This window comes from Armigeres subalbatus, chromosome 3 (assembly GCF_024139115.2).
Source record: "Armigeres subalbatus isolate Guangzhou_Male chromosome 3, GZ_Asu_2, whole genome shotgun sequence".
In the NCBI taxonomy this organism is placed as follows: Eukaryota; Metazoa; Arthropoda; class Insecta; order Diptera; family Culicidae; genus Armigeres; species Armigeres subalbatus.
Genome location: NC_085141.1, coordinates 232,117,639 through 232,136,359, shown reverse-complemented (window position 1 = coordinate 232,136,359; position 18,721 = coordinate 232,117,639). Strand labels below are relative to the sequence as shown.

Below are 18,721 nucleotides of genomic sequence, written 5' to 3'. Positions count from 1 at the left end.
AACAAAGTTTAGAAATGAAAAAATACAAAATTATCTAAACTTTATCAATAAGTTTTGACTAATATGGTTATTCTTCCGCCATTCAGCATTTCGTCCCTGGGCCCGTCGGAGGTACACCCAGGGGTACATGTACCCCAGCTTGAGAACCGCTGCTCTAGAAAAATGAATTCCGAGCACCTTGAAGAGAAGCTTCTGAGCCTTTTCAAAGTAGGCTTCTGAGCATCTCGAATGAAGGTTTCCGGGCCTCTTGAACGAAGGCCTCCGGGCCTATTGAAGGAGGCTTCCGGGCCTCTTTAAGGGAGGCTTCCGGGCCTCTTGAAAGGAGGCTTCTTGGCCTCTTGAAAGAAAGCTTTCGGGCCTCTTGAAAGGAGGCTTCCGGGCCTATTGAAAGGAGGCTTTCGAAACGAGGCTCCGGGTTCTTTAAAAGAGGTCTTTGGACCTTTTGAAATTAGGTATCCGAACTTATTGAAAGTAGTCCTCCGATTCTCTTAAAAGGAGCGAGCTGTTTAAAAGGAGCCTTTCGAAGTAACTGAGCTTTTCGTAAAAAGCCTTCATGTCTTTCAAATGGAGGCTTCCGAACGTGTAGACTCTAAATTTTAGTTCAGAAGCATATTCTTAACATATCATTCAACATTTTGTTTCAATCAGGTAGATAGCTAAGAAGATTTTTTAAATTTATTAATTCTTCGTTCTGTCCTTTTGATCTTTTCTCCCACAGCCACTGTGCTGGTTGTGGAGGGAAGGATTCAATACTCTGAGTTACTGATCGCTATGCATATTATGTACAAGAAAAAAATTTGAAATAAAAAAAATATACATATATCAAAAATTTTTATAAGTTTTGATTAAAATCCGCCTTTATGCATTTTTGGACGATTTACCCCCTAGGCTCAGCGAAGGTACCCCCAGGGGTACATGTACCCCAGGTTGAGAACCGTTAATGTAGACGAAGAATTAGAAGGAATAAATGTTCGCTGTTATGCCCTTTTCAAATGTTAGTCTAGAATTCTCGATCGAAACCACAAAAACAAAGCTCCACTTTCGTGTTATGGTACGTAGCTTCGATTGTTTCAGCTTTGAATAGAATATTGATGTGTTTGTAGTGACATAAACAAAGTTAAGGAAAAAAATGTATTTTGAATTTGATTGGAATAAGATGAGATTTGGATTGGATTTGTACTCATTTCAGATTGGATTTTTTTTAATTTGGATTGGATTTGGATTCAATTTATATTGGATTTGGATTAGGTTTGGGCTGGTTTTGGATTAGACTTAAATTAGATTTTTGGATTGGATTTGGATTGCTTTTTTATTTATATTGGATTTGGAATGGAATGGATTTGACTGGATTGGATTGGAATTATATTGGAGTTGTATTTAATTGGGACGGGATTTGAATTGCTAATCCAATGGTTTAGATTAAATTATGATTCAACTTTGATTGGATTGTAATTAGATATCTATTTGTATTGATGTAGGATTGATTTCGAATTGGATTTAGATTGGATTTGAATTGGATTTGGAATGAATTTGAATTAGATGTGGGTTGGATATGGTTTGGATTGCATTGGATGTGATTTGGATTTGATCTGGAATGGTCAAAATATGACTGAACTTATTACTCATACAGCATTTTTCAATTGCGCAAAAGTAAGTTGTTTGACATATTGTTCTGATCTAGTTGATGATGAAATCTAGTACCTATTATTAGGAACATGTTTCTGTTTTAAGAATAGAGTAGGGGAAGGATGTAGTGCTTAAGACTGCAGTGTTGCGGGTTGATCAGTTTTGTCATAACACATGTGCTATTTCCGAATGATGATTGATTGATGTTCTTCAGCCACAGACAAATAGACATAACAAATATTCGTGAAACTTTTCATCGTTCACTGATTAACTATTATTATTTATTTAATCAGACTAAGGCCGAAGTGGCCTGTGCGGTATATAAGAGTCTTCTCCATTCGGCTCGGTCCATGGCTACACGTCGCCAACCACGCAGTCTACGGAGGGTCCGCAAGTCATCTTCCACCTGATCGATCCACCTTGCCCGCTGCGCACCTCGCCTTCTTGTGCCCGTCGGATCGTTGTCGAGAACCATTTTCACCGGGTTACTGTCCGACATTCTGGCTACGTGCCCGGCCCATCGCAGTCGTCCGATTTTCGCGGTGTGAACGATGGATGGTTCTCCCAACAGCTGATGCAATTCGTGGTTCATTCGCCTCCTCCACGTACCGTCCGCCATCTGCACCCCACCATAGATGGTACGCAGCACTTTCCTTTCGAAAACTCCAAGTGCGCGTTGGTCCTCCACGAGCATCGTCCAGGTCTCGTGTCCGTAGAGGACTACCGGTCTAATGAGCGTTTTGTAGATTGTCAGTTTGGTACGGCGGCGAACTCTATTCGATCGGAGCGTCTTGCGGAGTCCAAAGTACGTACGATTTCCAGCCACTATGCGTCTCCGAATTTCTCTGCTGGTGTCATTTTCGGCAGTCACCAGTGAGCCCAAGTACACAAATTCTTCTACCACCTCGATTTCGTCACCACCGATGCAAACTCGCGGTGGGTGGCTCACATTGTCTTCTCTTGAACCTCTTCCTATCATGTACTTCGTCTTCGACGTGTTGATGACTAGTCCGATCCGCTTAGCTTCCCTCTTCAGTCTGATGTAGGCTTCCTCCATCTTCTCAAAGTTTCGTGCCATAATATCTATGTCGTCGGCGAAACCAAATAGCTGGACGGACTTATTGAAAATTGTACCACTCGTGTTAATCCCTGATCTTCGTATTACCCCTTCCAAAGCGATGTTGAATAGCAAACACGAAAGACCATCACCTTGCCGTAACCCTCTGCGGGTTTCGAAGGGACTCGAGAATGCCCCTGAAACTCGAACTACGCACATCACCCGATCCATCGTCGCTTTGATCAACCGTGTCAGTTTATCCGGAAAACCGTGTTCGTGCATTAGCTGCCATAGCTGGTCCCGATCGATTGTATCATATGCGGCTTTGAAGTCGATGAATAGATGATGTGTGGGCACGTTGTATTCGCGGCATTTCTGCAGTACTTGGCGAATGGCGAACACCTGGTCCGTGGTGGAGCGTTCGCCCATAAAACCCGCCTGGTACTGCCCCACGAACTCCCTTGCAGTTGGTGCTAGTCGACGGCATAAAATTTGGGAGAGTACCTTGTAGGCGGCGTTCAGCAATGTGATTGCGCGGTAGTTGCTACAATCCAGCTTATCGCCCTTTTGTAGATGGGACACGACACCTTCCATCCACTCCTGCGGCAAAACTTCTTCCTCCCAAATCTTGGTAATGACCCAGTGCAGCGCTCTAGCCAGTGCCTCACCACCGTGTTTAAATAGCTCTCCTGGTAGTTGGTCAACCCCAGGGGCTTTGTTGTTCTTCAGCCGGCCAATCTCCTCCTGGATTTCCTGGAGATCCGGAGCCGGTAGAATTATGTCCTGTGCGCGTTCTCCCAGGTCCATCACCATACCGCCATCTTCGTCTGCCACATCGCCATTCAGGTGTTCTTCGTAGTGCTGCCGCCACCTTTGGATCACCTCACGCTCGTTCGTAAGAAGGTTCCCGTTTATGTCCTTACACATATCAGGCTGTGGCACGTGGCCCTTACGTGAACGGTTTAACTTCTCATAGAACTTTCGTGTGTTATTAGCGCGGTACAGTTGCTCCGTTTCTTCACGGTCTCGATCTTCCTGCTGGCGCTTTTCCTCCGGAAAATCGAGTTTTGTCTGTTCCGCGCCTGTTTATATCGTGCCTCGTTCGCCCTCGTGCGGTGTTGCAGCAATCTCGCCCATGCTGCATTCTTCTCTTCCACTAACTGCTCACATTCGCCGTCATACCAGTCGTTTCTCTGATCCGGGGGCACCGTGCCAAGTGCAGCGGTTGCGGTGCTACCAATGGCGGATCGAATATCTCTCCAGCCATCTTCAAGAGACGCTGCGCCTAGCTGCTCTTTCGTTGGAAGTGCCACTTCCAGCTGCTGCGCGTAATCTTGGGCTAGTCTACCATCTTGTAGCCGCCCAATGTTAAGCCGCGGCGTCCGACTTCGACGCGTGTTGTACACCGTCGAGAGTTTTGAGCGCAGGCATACTGCAACGAGGTAGTGGTCGGATTCAATATTCGCACTGCGGTAAGTGCGGACATTCGTGATGTCGGAGAAGAATTTACCGTCGATTAGAACGTGGTCGATTTGGTTTTCCGTTTCTTGGTTAGGTGATCTCCATGTGGCCTTGTGGATATTTTTGCGGGGAAAGAAGGTGCTTCGGACTACCATTCCGCGGGAGGCAGCGAAGTTTATGCATCGTTGGCCGTTGTCATTCGATACGGTGTGCAGACTATCCGGTCCGATGACCGGTCTATACATTTCCTCCTACCTGTGCGTTCATGTCACCGATGACGATTTTGACGTCCCGCAGTGGGTATCCATCATATGTCTGCTCCAGCTGTGCGTAGAACGCTTCTTTCTCGTCGTCGGGTCTCCCTTCGTGTGGGCAGTGCACGTTGATGATGCTATAGTTGAAGAAACGGCCTTTAATCCTCAGCTTGCACATCCTTGCGTTGATTGGCTGCCACCCAATCACGCGTTGGCGCATCTTACCCAGCACTATGAAGCCGGTTCCCAGCTCGTTGGTGGTGCCACAGCTTTGGTAGAAGGTAGCCGCTCGATGCCCGCTTTTCCACACTTTCTGTCCTGTCCAGCAAATCTCCTGCAGCGCCACGACGTCGAAGTTGCGGGATGTAATTCATCGTAGATCATCCTGTCGCAACCTGCGAAGCCTAGCGACTTGTAATTCCATGTTCCAAGCTTAATCGTGATCCTGTATTCGTCGCCTAGGTCTTTGCCGATTATATCGAGTCGCATTATCTCTTATATTGTTCGTAATGATTGGTTTTCTAGGCGGCTTATTGGGCCAGCGCAAACCTCCTGTCTCGTCGGAGGGCCGTCGTGTCAGGGCTGTTTAGCGTCCCACCTAACACCAGGACTTGGGCTTGTGCGCTTTGAGCGGCACACGGTCGCTTTGGTGGGGCCTACTTGCGGATACATGCAGCTTTTTATAGAGGTTTAACAGGGCCCACTGTCAAACCCCACCACATCCTAGGCAAGCCCCACAACTCGCAGATGGCCTGGGGAGGGATCGTCAAGCCCTTGGACATAGTCCCTGCTGCCCGCACTGATTAACTGGTCAATTTAAATAATCATTAGTTGGCCAATCGGGGGCAGCAGGAACTATGGTGGTGGGGTTTGCAGGTTCCACCAAAGCGACCGTGTGCCGGTCAAAGCGCACAAGCCCAAGTCCTGGTGTTAGTTGGGACGCCTAACAGACCTGACACGACGGCCCTCCGTTGAGACAGGCGGCTTGCGCAGGCCCAATAAAGTTGCTTTGTAAAATAACCATTACGTACAACATAGAAGATAATACGACTCGATACAATCGGCAACGACCTAGACGACGAATAAAGGATCACGATTGGAAGCTTGTAACATGGAACGAAATTTTCGGGTTGGAAATTTTCTCGACTTCCCTGGGCATAAAAGTATCATCGTATAAGCCTCATGATATACAAATGCAAAAATGGTAACTTGGTTAGAAACCTCGCAGTTAATAACTGTGAAAGTGCTTAATGAACACCAAGCTTCGAGGCGGCAATGTTTTAGTGGGGGGTGTAATGCCAATCAGAAGAAGAAGAAGAAGATCAAGTGGAGGCTGATTTGCGGACCCTCCGCAGATTACGTGGTTGGCGATGTGCAGTCATGAACCGAGCCGAATGGAGAAGAATTTTATGTACTGCACAGGCCACTCCGTCCTTAGTTTGAGCAAAGAAGTCATTACCAGAAATGAATAAAATAAAATTTCGTTACCCAAAGATGATTTGTTAATAAAATAAATTAGTAATCTCACTTTTAACTGTGCACTCTGAGCCCCTTATTTTATGTACCCGATATTTACCCGAGCCTTCTATCAAATCTCGGTTGATATCTACTCAATTGATGAAGAGCTAATTTTGTGAGGAAGATATGGTGGTTTGCTGCAAATTGGTCATCTGGCTTAGAAGATATCTCACTTTTACTCAATGTGTTGTACTTTTTAGAACAGTGCGAGTCGCGGAAGGTCAAAAATACAAACATGAGAAACAAAGAAATTTGCACTCTAATTCCTGGTTTATGATTGTTGTTATATGAGTATATATTATGAATTCAAGGAGCGTTAACCTTATACCTTGCAGAGGATTCTTCAAGTGGGCAAATGCGGAAATTTCCAAGCATTCATCTGGTAATCTTGATCATTCATATCATTATATCATTCAGTAGAAAAAAAACAGCATCAAATCTCTCAATTGCATTAGGAAACCAGGTTGTAGAAGAATGCGATAGAGTTAGGGATTTAGGAATTATCTTAGACTCCAAACTAACGTTCATCGACTACTACAACACCATTATTCATAAAGCAAATAATATGATGGGTTTTATACAACGTTTCTGCTATAACTTTCATGACCCATACACAATAAGAACATTATATATTGCTTATGTACGGTCGATACTGGAATATTGCAGCATTGTATGGTCTCCATTTTCATTAACACACGATGAAAGATTAGAATCAGTACAAAAATTCCTATTATTTGCTCTTTTGTAAATTAGGTTGGAAAACATTCCCACTTCCATCATATGAGGCACGCTGCAAGCTTATAAACATTCAATCTTTGAAAGAGCGTCGTGAAACTGCAATGCAATGGTTTCATTTATTAACGATATAGTTTCGCAGCGTATTGAATCAACAAACATTTGATCGAAATTAAATTTCTACATACCATCTCGACAACTGCGTCATCAACATACATTTTCAATTAATCACTGTCGTACAAATTATGCAAAATTCGGACCTCTCAATCAGATGATGGCCATCTATAATCAACACTGCGAAACTATTGACTTTACAATGTCTCGGCAGAACCTAAAAAAATATTTTGTCACAATTCGAAACCTACACATCTAAATTTACATTAAATAGCAAAAATAAACACTACTTAACCAATCTATTTTTATTTTTATACACTATAATACCGTATTTAAAGGATTAAGAAAATAAAGAAAAACATGTACATATATTGTATATGTAGGGGAAGAGGCCCCAAAACGCCCCCCCGATGCAAAACGCCTTTTGTGGTTTCCCTCATATTTACCGTCATTAAGATGTCCGTAACAAAACTAGATCTAAAATTATGTAGGTTAGGCGAAAAAAGTTTCAAAATAGTGCATGGGAAGGTCGGAAAAACCGAAAATTTCCACATTTTGAAGAAACATCTAACATTTTGGCGAGGCAAAACGCCCTAGTTGCGCTAACCTACAATGTACTTGCGTCTCCACGCACTATCCATACCAGAATGCTGATTCGCCGACGCATGGTATTTTGTTCCCTAGTAGCTGCCAGCTAAAAGGCGTTTTGCCTCATGAGTTTTCCGGCAACAGAATATCACCACTTTTTTGAAATGTGAATATTATCAATATGATTGAGATTTTTGACAATTTTTGAATGGCATCAACTAGCTATCTTGTTCAACTGATGCATAATGTAAAAATACCCATGAATAGCGTTACAAATAAGACAATAGAGCAGTGTTTGCTTAGCTAGGGCATATTGCCCCCCCTTCCCCTACTAGTCTACGTCGATTGACGAAATAAATAAATAAATAGCTCTAAACCACAACGACAGGACGATATGAGGGTATGCTTTAAGATTTTTATAAGTATTTGAATAAGAATTAGAAAAATCTAACACTTTTTTCTATGTACAACAACGACAAGTAATGCATCATGAAAATCATCTAGGTATCACAAATCGAAAGACAAAAAATCGTATTTAGGGGATAGTGATTATGCATTTTATCTTCTTTTACCCATCAACAGCACCAGTTACTAAAATGCTATCGGCCGCAAAACAGATATTTGGCTTTGGCTAGAAATATTTTAATTAAATTTGTATACCTAGCTAGATAATGCAAAAACGATAAAAAATTCGTTTCCTAAAATTTTGAACTAATGAGACCTTGATTTTGTACCAACATAGACATTTCAACTTTCGTTTCGATTCGTTTCACCAGGAAAAAAATTGTTATCATACTTTTACTTCATATGCCGAATCATTTCACATACCTCAAAACGCAACTCGCCTACTGGCGGTTGAACATACGGAATTCCGCGGTAGGAGCAGTACAACTTTTTGGTGAATGTTTCCTGCAAAACGCCTGCACCAATTCCGTTATCGAACTTAACTATGCATTTCGGTCTTCCTGTGGCGTCTGAATGGAAGATTGCTCCCATCAGCAGTATGATGCAGAGCAGTGAGTACAATTTCATATCTTTTGCTTCACAAATCTGCTAATGGATGCGCCTTGTTTGTCATCAGGGTCGATACTGCACTGAACATTACACGTAGATCTGAACTGGAGCCGGATTGGTCCTGCTCGTGTTACTGGCCACTGACTACTGCATCGTTGCAATTTGTTCTACGTTACAGCCGTTTCATTTCCATGTGAACTGTAAACCTCTGCAATTACTTAGGCTGTAAATATGACACACTTGCATTGTTTAATTGCACCATTAAACCCTGCATTGCAGCGGGCATTCGAATTAGTTAAAACAGCTAATGAGCGGCTTCTATTCGATTTGACCGATTGCCAATTTCGCGGTACAAAAATATCTCTGGGTAGGTATGCATTTGCGGGGATATTCCTCGAACAGCACTGATTTCTGTACTGGCGCTGGCAATGAAAGTGCGCTGCTTTTTATGAAAAGACGCCCAATTAGAGTGGCACGGTAACAGAACACCAAAGAAGTAGAAATGTCTCTTTTGGGATTGTTCGTAGGGTTGTACAACCAGCTTAGAAAATCGACCCTGTTTGGCTTTCTTCATCGACGTCCAATTTCTGAGTAATCCATATTCCAAGCTGAAATAATAGTTTTTTGAACCTGTTGCTGCTCTTGGCAACATAAAGACTTTCGGAACACCTTGGTACCCCAACAGCAAGCTAATAAATTTAACAACTTTTTCTACGGCATACAAAGCATAAAACGAGTTACAGTTTGCTACACTTCACTTCGAGATTACTTGGAGAAAAATTTTAACTGAATAGGCACTACGGCACTGATAGAAGACTTTATTTACAGTCAGCTTTTCGCGACTATGTGGACATTTCTTTCCCGAAAGTTTTATCAATTAAAAAGAAAATGTTATTTTCCGCTTTCGTTTCCGGTGGTACTGCCGAAAAGCTGGTTTGAGCTGATGTAGGAGTAGTGGCTGCCAGCAGAAGTTACGAAGCCGAGAAAGACCGTCACTCGAAGCTGTTGTGGAAGTTTCTGTCCAGAGATTGCGCCGCCGAAACCCCACAACTGGGAAAGGGTGGAAAGGGAGGCAACAATGCGAACGCCGGGAAGAGATTTTCCGCGCGTCAACCGACCGTGTTTATGCGATGCTCACCTTGTCTTGGCGCTTTACACTTCACTTTAAAATTCCGTTGCAGTAGGAAAAACTTTTCCTCTCCGATAATGTTGCTCGCTTTTGTTACATAATTTCAGTGACTGTTCTTTGAATGTCTCAGATTTAATTGCGTTCCGTGAATTAACCGTTTGCGTTTGTTGAAGGTTCAAACTGGAGCAAGCGGAGCAAAAAGTTGTAATTTTGAAAAACTTTTGTTGAGAAACTGTCGTACATGGCTTTCATTGTTCGTAATTTACATATGTCTGTTGCATCCTTCAACTGAAATTTTCGCCATTTTGCTTAGTGAACCATTCAAAGCTGCAAAAGTTTAACGTTTGAGTATTTATCACTGAAACATGCTTTTAGACTATTTTGAATTAGTTTGGTAGACAGGATAAAGGTAATGCGACGCATATCATTATAATTTAAATTGCCTCTGTGGAATAACCGTTGAACGATTTGATTCCGAAACTGTGTGTTTCCTTCTAAAATGAACAATGGTGGGTAGTATGCGCCTTCTAAAAATGAGATACAAAATATGCCATCATTCTTTTCTATATAAAAATCAATCTATGTATGTATGTATGTTCGCTAACTACTTCTGAACTACTTGACCGACTTCAATCAAATTTGGTACACATATTCTTTATCCTCAGGGCAAGATAACAAAGGGGGTGAGGGGGTCTTAGAGAAAAGGGGGAGGTAAAATTGAGGGGTTTTATTCTAAAAGTTCAGTGTAACCCCCTGGATCGATTCCAACCAAATTGTGTATACATATCAACTAGAGAGGATGGATGATATGAGAGAGTAGCTTTGAAAAGGGTGTGGGTGTGGAGGGTGGTGTATTGTTTTGAAAACGAAAGATTCAGTGTATCTTCTGGACCCCTGTGCCGATTTCAATCAAATTTGGTACACAGATTCTACATTCTGTTGGGAAGATTTTATAAGAAGGGAGGGGTGGCGGTTTGGTGGTAGAGTCATTCAGAAAGAGGAAGAGTTGGGTACTGTTTAGAAAATGAACAATTCAGTGTAGCTTCTGAACCCCTATCAACTGGACCGGTTCCAACTAAATTTGGTACACATATTCTAGGGCAAGCGTGCCCAACCTTTTCAAGCAGCGGGCCAATTTTTAAAATTCACACTTGCCGGCGGGCCAGAGAATAAGGCTTGTTCGCGACAAAATCTGGATACAAAACTTTAAGAATGAAAATAAACTGCTGTTGGTTTATTTCGGTAAGTTTTTTACTTCAAATGGCTTCATTCCTTATCGATGCGTCGATGTATGCACGAAACTTGGTGACATTTGAATTTTCAAAGAAATAATACGTGCCGAAAGATCTGGCACCCTCAGTAGAATTTGTTTCGAGCTCGTATCCTTCTGGTGGCTCATAAAATCCGTTTTTGTTCTACTCTCTAACGTTTTAGATATTGTCAAACAAGCATCGACAAATTTTAAAACGCTTTGAACAGTGTTCACATGAAAACAAAATGTTTTTAGTCAGTTTCTGGATCGAGAGACCCGAATTTCAATTGCGACTGCACACAATTCTTTCCGAACCTGCAATTCCTCCGACGCCATCTTTCACTACGTACTTGTAACACTTATAAGAAATATATTTTCAGAAAGTACAGACATACATTCATCAATCTACGAAATAATTCACTTGTTGATGAGCTATTTCAAAAGTTATACGTGTTTAAAGGTGTCCAGATTTTGTCGCGTACAAGCCTTATTCGGTATATAACTTTTCGAATATTTGCAAAATAATCATAGTATTTTTTTTCTCATTTTTTAGAAAAACCAAACACGATTCTATTGCGTTTAAACAATCTGTTTTGCTTTCGTCTTTGCATTAATTAATTTAAATTATTCACACAATTTACCGGGTGTTAAAAAATTGAAATTTCGTTACTTTACCAGCATATTGAACCGATTTGCATGAACAGTTTTCAACAGGATGAGAGAAATGTATCAGATTTCAGCAACCCACTGTGCCAAAGTGCTTTATGTTCAAGTCATTGAGATGCTTGGCGATATCTGCTAGAAAAGCCAAACCACCCATTTATTCATTGCTTTTGACGTAGGACTTACGTCTCTCTTTACTATACCGGGTGTCATTTCAAAATATTCAAATCGACCGCGTTACGCTGTGTTGAAAGATTTTAAACGTTAATAGCGTTCGTCTCAGTGGACGAATTTCTGCGGTAAGCCCCTCAATCGACAGATTTCATGTATGCCTTCCATGTCCATGCTTGATAAGACCCGAAAAACTTGTTTCAATAGGCATGAAACTGTTTTCAATGAAAAACATTGAGATCAAGGAAACCTATAAATATGGGTACCGCATAATTCTTGCATCATTCCATTACCACGTTCTGATTGGTGCAGACACCAGCGAATGAGCAGCCGCTGGGTCTGCCGAGAAGCCATAAAAAAGCGCAACGCGATTTTTTCCTTTCATTCTGACCTAGACAAGCGAAGCAACCGCATCATCGATTGAACAGAACTCACACCTTTTAGCAGGGAATGAAGTCTGCACCGACCGCTTTTTCGGCTAGACACCATCGAAGCGACCATCATCAGCCGAAACCTAGCCAGTATATCAGCAGTCCACCCTACAGACCCGACAAAGCAGCAATGCTGAACAGATACCGGCAGCAGCAGCAGAGTCGAGCCGAGACCGGCCGGCATCGGTGCTGAGCCGAGACAGGCTGAAGAAAAGCCACATGATGCAGCATGTATGTCCAAAAAACAAACGGTTCTTCAGAGAGCCAATAATAGAGATCAATATCAATGCTTTCAATACCCTTCGGGATAGAAATTGTACTTGGGTGCCAAATCCAATATTCTATAGAGATAAAATTTTATGCGTGATTTTCATAAATAGCATCAAAACTAACAGTGGATAATTTTTCTGATTTAATCGCAAAGTGGACGAAGGACTTCGCTTGACCATGCCTTTAAAGATTCATAAGATGTCCAAATCTCTCACATAATCTTATTGGGATAAAAAAAACACCGATAACAGCTCAAACATTAATAAACTATCAATCGGTTTTTCATCAAATGTTGGATTTTTTGGCATTAGTAAAAAAATATGTAGATAAACATTGTTTGATACTGACCGCACACAAAGCAAACGTGACTGAATGATCGTCCCATGTTACCAATTCTAAATCTTATCACCCGAAATCCCATGTCCGGGTGTTTCCTTCCTTCTACTACTAACAATGTTGTCTCAGAAAAGAACACCCTACTTCCCACCTGAACTGCAATTCTAAGCTCGCTTGCCTGGCTTATTGGCCTGTATCTAGCGAAAAGTCTCGTTAGGAAATAGACGCCAGCAGCGAGCAACTAGCGTAAAAAAGAAGAAGCCCTTCTCGAACGCGTTGATGATGATGACGCTTTGGCTAACAAAGAAGCGGGATACAAGACACTAGCTGATTGGCCCACCAATTGGGAAGCAGAGAAAATTCAAAATAAGGTATAAAAGAAAAGTGCATTCGCTCGCAGATCATTCAGTCTTTTTTATACCATCACTAGAAATTCGCGGTTATTTGAAAAGATCGTTTTCATACTTTTTGCACTTAGCCGAAGCAAACAGCCTTCTTCAAGGCTCTAAGAGTTAAAAATAATGTTCTCCTTCAGTCGCTATCGCACGGATTAGAAGGCTCCTCAGTGGAAGGGCTGAGATACAGTCTACATCCCCTGCTGAGCCAACTTGTGGTTTATTTCAGGCAGTCCTTCAGTAGGAAGGTTGCCACTGCCGAGGCTAATATTTCGTGACCGGACAGATACTTCCTGAATTTTTTTTTTTATGATTCTTGTTCGAGGTAGATTTGATTTCTGTGTCGGTTTGATGAGATGATTTTGCCAAGGAATGGTATGCAACGCCGATTATTTATCCAAAATAGTTGATGTGAGAAATTTGGACATATTATGTATCTTAAATAGGGGCCCTCCTCAGCCGTGCGGTAAGACGCGCGGCTACAAAGCAAGACCATGCTGGGTGGCTGGGTTCGATTCCCGGTGTCGGTCTAGGCAATTTTCGGATTGGAAATTGTCTCGACTTCCCTTCCCTGGGCATAAAAGTATCATCGTGCTAGCCTCATGATATACGAATGCAAAAATGGTAATCTGGCTTAGAAACCTCGCAGTTAATAACTGTGGAAGTGCTTAATGAACACTAAGCTGCGAGGCGGCTCTGTCCCAGTGTGGGGATGTAATGCCAATAAGAAGAAGAAGAAGATGTATCTTAAAGGCATGGTCAAGTCAAGTCCTACGTCCACTTAGCGGTTATGTCACAGACATTACCCACTGTTCGTTTTTTTTTTGCTTTTTCAAACAGCTTGGATAACACTGAGAGAAGACTGATGGGACGATAGCTTTTTGGAGAGGAAGGATCCTTCCCAGGCTTCCTGATGGGAATGACCTTCGCAGACTTCCAGGAGGATGAGAAATAGCTGAGCCGCATACACTGATTGGAGATCAGCGACAGGTGCTCAAGGAATGGAGCACTCATATGTTTGAGCTTGAGATTTAGGATGCTGTCGAAGCCTGGGGCCTTAATGTTTTTTTGATGATTTGATATGGGCCGTCAGTTCGCCAGCTGAGATCTCCAACTCCTCCGCAAAGTCGTTTGGAGTCAGATTGATGTTGTTCGCAAGCTCGCTAACGGCTGCTTCATGTGGACTGTTCTGTCCAAGATTGTGTGCACTGACGAAATGGCGACCTATTTCGGCTGCCTTCTCTACAGGAGTTATCAAGCTATCCTTAGAGTCATTGTTGTCTAGTGGGATCAAACGTGGAATGGGCCGAGGCTTGAATTTTAGAATTTTGGTCAACTTCCCGAACGGCTTAGCACAGTCTGGGAGAGCGCGGATCTTCTTGGAAAAATCACTATTTCTGAGGTCCACCATTCTGGCTAGGGTAATTTTAGTCATGCGGTTGCACCGGGTCTTAAGCGCAGGCAGCCCAGTACGTTGGTACTGCCTGCGAATGACATTTCGCAGACGGATCAAATATTTGGTGAGTGTATCAATGATTATCTGCTGGGCCTTTGGTACATTCTGCTCGTGGGCTAGGGAGAGTGCCTCTTGGATGGCGTGCAGCTGCTCGTCGACGTCTTCGGATGACACCAGATGCCGCTGGTAATCGATGTTCTCGTCCACGCATCGTTGAAACCGACCCCAGTCGACTTGGTGGTAGTTTCGTCGGGTTAGCTCGTGCCGATTCACCGAAGTTCCAATTTCCGCCACCACCGGATAGTGGTCCGAGCTGAGTTCCTGGAAGACGACCGGCTGGGAGACGTGACCGTTCATGTTCGTGATGAAGATGTCGAGTGTTGCATGGGCCCCGGACCGTGTCAACCGGGTAGGGCTGTCAGGGCTCAGGATGGTGTAGTGGCCCTCCAGCTCGTCGTTGGACCAGACGACTCCGTTCCGGTTTGAGACGGTGTTTCCCCACGATTGGTGCTTTGCGTTCAGGTCTCCAGCGATGATGAACTGCCCCTGCCGCCGAGTGAGCTTCACTATATCCCTTCGTAGTTCGGCCGATGTGCCGTCGTCGACTTTGACTTGTGTGGGACAGTAAGCCACGATGAACGTGACGACTTCGACGGATGTGGTGACTTCCACTCCAATGGCTTCGATGATTTTCAGCTTGAAATCCGGCAGCAGGCGGCAGGCGATGTTGCACCGCAAGGCGATTGCCACTCCTCCCCCTCTGGAGCTTGTTCGATCGAACCTCACCAGCCTAAAACCCGGAATTGTTGCGCTTACCTCGGGCTTCAGGTGGGTTCGATGATGAAAGCCGCGTCAATCTCCTTCTCCTGGATGAAATCGCTGAGCTCGACGAATTTGCTCTTGAGTGAGCAAGCATTCCAATTCACCAGACCCAACCTAGTAACCATTTTCAATTACGAAAAGGACCAGAGTGTAAATCTGGTGGAACCGGGATTTGCAACTTCGAAGCCGAGCCGCAAGTTGGCTGAATATCGGAGCCAGCTGCTCCGGGGTGTAGAGCGGAGCGGAATCCTCCGGGGGTAGAGGGTGCTCATCTTGCTGCTGGCGGAATCCTGGGGGAGGGAGCGGCGGCCATTCGCTGGTGGACGGGCTGGATGTTGCTTTGCTTGGCTTGACTTCCGGTGGGACCGAGGCAGCAGCAGCTGCGAGTCTTCTTTGCGGTTGCAGCGGCGGAAGGACCGGGATCGGCCGTTGCGGGAGCGGGATTGTCGGGAAGCTTTGTTCATCGAGCAATGGGGGCGAGCTTACGCACAGTCGAAAGATGCACTTTAGGCCCCGGGCGATCAGTTTCCGAAGGTCGGGGGGAAGGTCCGACGGGTCCCCTTTCACGAAAATCGGCGGGCACTTCTTCATCCGCTCTGGTGATTTATCGTGGAACAGAGGCTGTGCTTCTTCCGTTTTTTCGTGGTACCCAGTACGTGGCTGTTCGGCCACATTGAGAGTTGACGTAAAGTCAATGTCAACTTCTCCCCACGAACAGCCTAGATAGCCGTGTGGTGTCGGCAGCCGGTTGTCTGGCTAAGAATAACGCTACGGATTGCCTGTTCCAGTGGTAAAAGTCTTCAGCAGGGACTTTGTCCAAGGGCTTGACGACCCCTTCCCATGGCCACTGCGAGTTAGACCGGGACCATCGTCCCTAACCCCTAATCCCAAGGCGTCAAGCGACCCGTGCCGAGGGGATGCATGGCCAGGGGGGTGAAATAATAAGCTAGGCCTTTAACGGAGCCTGTGGGGTACCTGGGCACCCTCCACAGTAATTGTCCCTTACCGCGTTATGCTGGGCTCTGGCGTGGTGGACCTCTTTTCCCGAGCAACTCGTGGGACCAAAATGGAAAACCAAGTCAATTCTTCAATTAGTGGTAGTAGTGTAGGCGACAACCCCTTCGCAAGAGGTGGGTTGTTCAGGTCTCCGCCTAGGAGGCCAGAGGCAATAGTCGGCAGCTCAGTGCGCAGCGCCAGCGTGGGTCACTCAACCTTCCTCTCGGCTATAAAAACGCCGGAAGGGGTTATTGACGGCCCATGGCTTGTGAAGGCGATGAACCGCAAACGCGATGGGCTTTCGGCCTTCGAGGTGGCGACGGAACAGCTGGACGCCATCATCGACTTTGCGTCATCGAAGCATAATATCAGCAAGGACCTCAAGAGGAGCTTGCAGAAACTTCGAAAGTCGATGCTGGACGCCAAGCTGGAGAGGGCGGTCGGGACGGCCAAGTGTAAACCCGTGAAATCGGTGGAGTCGAGGTCTACCCAGACTGAGGCCCAAGGATTCGCGGACTCGGGCAAGGTCGAGTCGACCGAAGGCGTGCCAGCGAAGACGGTGGTGCCAAAGTCTACCCAGACTGAGGCTCAAGTATTTGCGGGTACGTCGGGGGTGACTACTCCAACGGAGCAGACACAAAAACGGGGGAGACAGTCTCCAGGGGATGAGCTCCCTGGGGCCGCTCCAAAACGCGGAGGGTTACTACCCCGAACAAGGGTAGTGGGGCTGGGAAGCTGAACCCCGGCCAGGTACCTCCAAAACCGGGAGTGGAAGGACCTGGAGAGGTCCGTCCACTCAGGAAAGACGGTGGTAACGGGTTACGGCAGGCTGAAAGTTCTCAGCCGCACCAGACCAGGGAAATAGAGGGGGATGACGCCTCCTGGACCCTGGTCAAGAACAAGAGGAAACCGAAGACGTCAAGGGCCGAATCGAAGGCCCAGGCGAATGAGGGTAGCATGAAGTCCAGGGTAGGCGCCAATCGCACCAGGGCGATGCCCTAGTCATCACGGCGGACGAGGCTAAGTACTCGGATGTTTTGAAGGCGATGAGGAGTGACGTCAAGCTCGGTGAACTCGGCGCCGACGTACGTCGAATAAGACGTACCCGGATGGGCGAGATGATACTCGAGCTGAAGCGGGGCGTCTCGCAAAAGGGCGCCGCCTACAAGAAGTTGGCGGAGGAGGTCCTAGGCGAGACGGTCAAGGTGAGGGCACTCACGACGGAAGTGAATCTAAGGGTTAAAGACCTGGACGAGATCACTGAAGTCGAAGAGCTCATCACGGCACTGCGGCGACAGTGTGAAGTGGAGACGCCCACCGCAGCCGTTCGGCTACGGAAAGGTCCGGCAGGGACGCAGGTAGCATTGGTTCGGCTATCTGCAGCGGACGCCACCAAGGTAGTCAAGTTAGGGAGCGTCAAGGTGGGATGGTCGGTATGCCCTGTGCGCATATACGAGCAACCCGAAGTTTGCTTCAAGTGCCTGGAACCGGGGCACAAGCAATGGGACTGCAAAGGCCCTGACAGAAGCAATCTCTGCCGACGCTGCGGATTGGAGGGACATAAGGCACAATGCTGCACGAACCCTCCCAATTGTTTGATTTGTTCCAGCAAAGCTGTGAACAGCAAGCACCCCATGGGGGGCTCGATGTGCCCGGTGTTTAAGCGTGCTGCAAAATCAAAGTGCAGGTAAAGCAGCTGGCTTGCTCGGCTTCGCCCGAGTGTTTGGTGTGCGCAGGTTTAGAGGAAACGGCTGAACACGTGTTGTTCGTGTGCTCACGTTTTCGCGCAATGCGTGACCACATGCTTGCCACATGTGGTCTGGACACTACCCCGGACAACCTAGTTCGGAGGATGTGTAAAGACGAAGTTGGCTGGAACGCCGTTTTATCGGCTATCGCCCAAATCGTCTTGGAGCTACACAGAAGGTGGCGCGTGGACTCAAGGATGGCTAGTTCAGGCGCAAATAAGAGGTGGTCCAAGGGATCGGAGTCGGCTTCATGGGTCATACCGGTGGTCATGCTCTGTGGTCAAACTCGATCCTTTTATCGAACAAGTGGCCGCGCGAAGAACAACATGGTATCGTCGCTTTCGCGGCGTCGGTCAACCGGGCGGGTTCCGAGCCCGAGGACGGAAAGGGGTCCTCGTCAAGGCTGGGGCAGGCGTAGGCCTCGCGTCGGCAAGTCCCTCTGTGTGCTGGCGAATAGGCCCTATCGCAGAAAGGTCAATTTGGGGTGCACGCGGCATCATCATTCTTGATACCAGTCGTGCAGAGGGACGCAGGCGCGAAGTCGACCCTGCCCACCTTCCGAGGACATAGGGCGTGGTAAGGCCACCTGGAAAGCCGGCAATGCGCTGGCACGATACCATGGTGTTCTTCTAAAAAAGCGAGTCACGATGTTCGATGCTGCAAGGACACGCAGCTAACCTCGAGA

At 45.8% G+C, this 18,721-nt stretch overlaps 1 protein-coding gene across 1 annotated transcript in view; it reads right to left on the bottom strand.

Annotated features, from left to right (window-relative positions):
* Positions 1 to 8,775, bottom strand: part of LOC134220782 (venom carboxylesterase-6-like) — a 29,774-nt gene extending 20,999 nt beyond the window's left edge. Inside the window, exon 1 of the mRNA XM_062699883.1 lies at positions 8,182 to 8,775. Within this exon, the coding sequence (XP_062555867.1) occupies positions 8,182 to 8,385 (204 nt within the window). The 5' untranslated portion in view covers positions 8,386 to 8,775. The remainder of the gene's footprint in view (positions 1 to 8,181) is intronic.
* Positions 8,776 to 18,721: the final 9,946 nt, after the last annotated feature.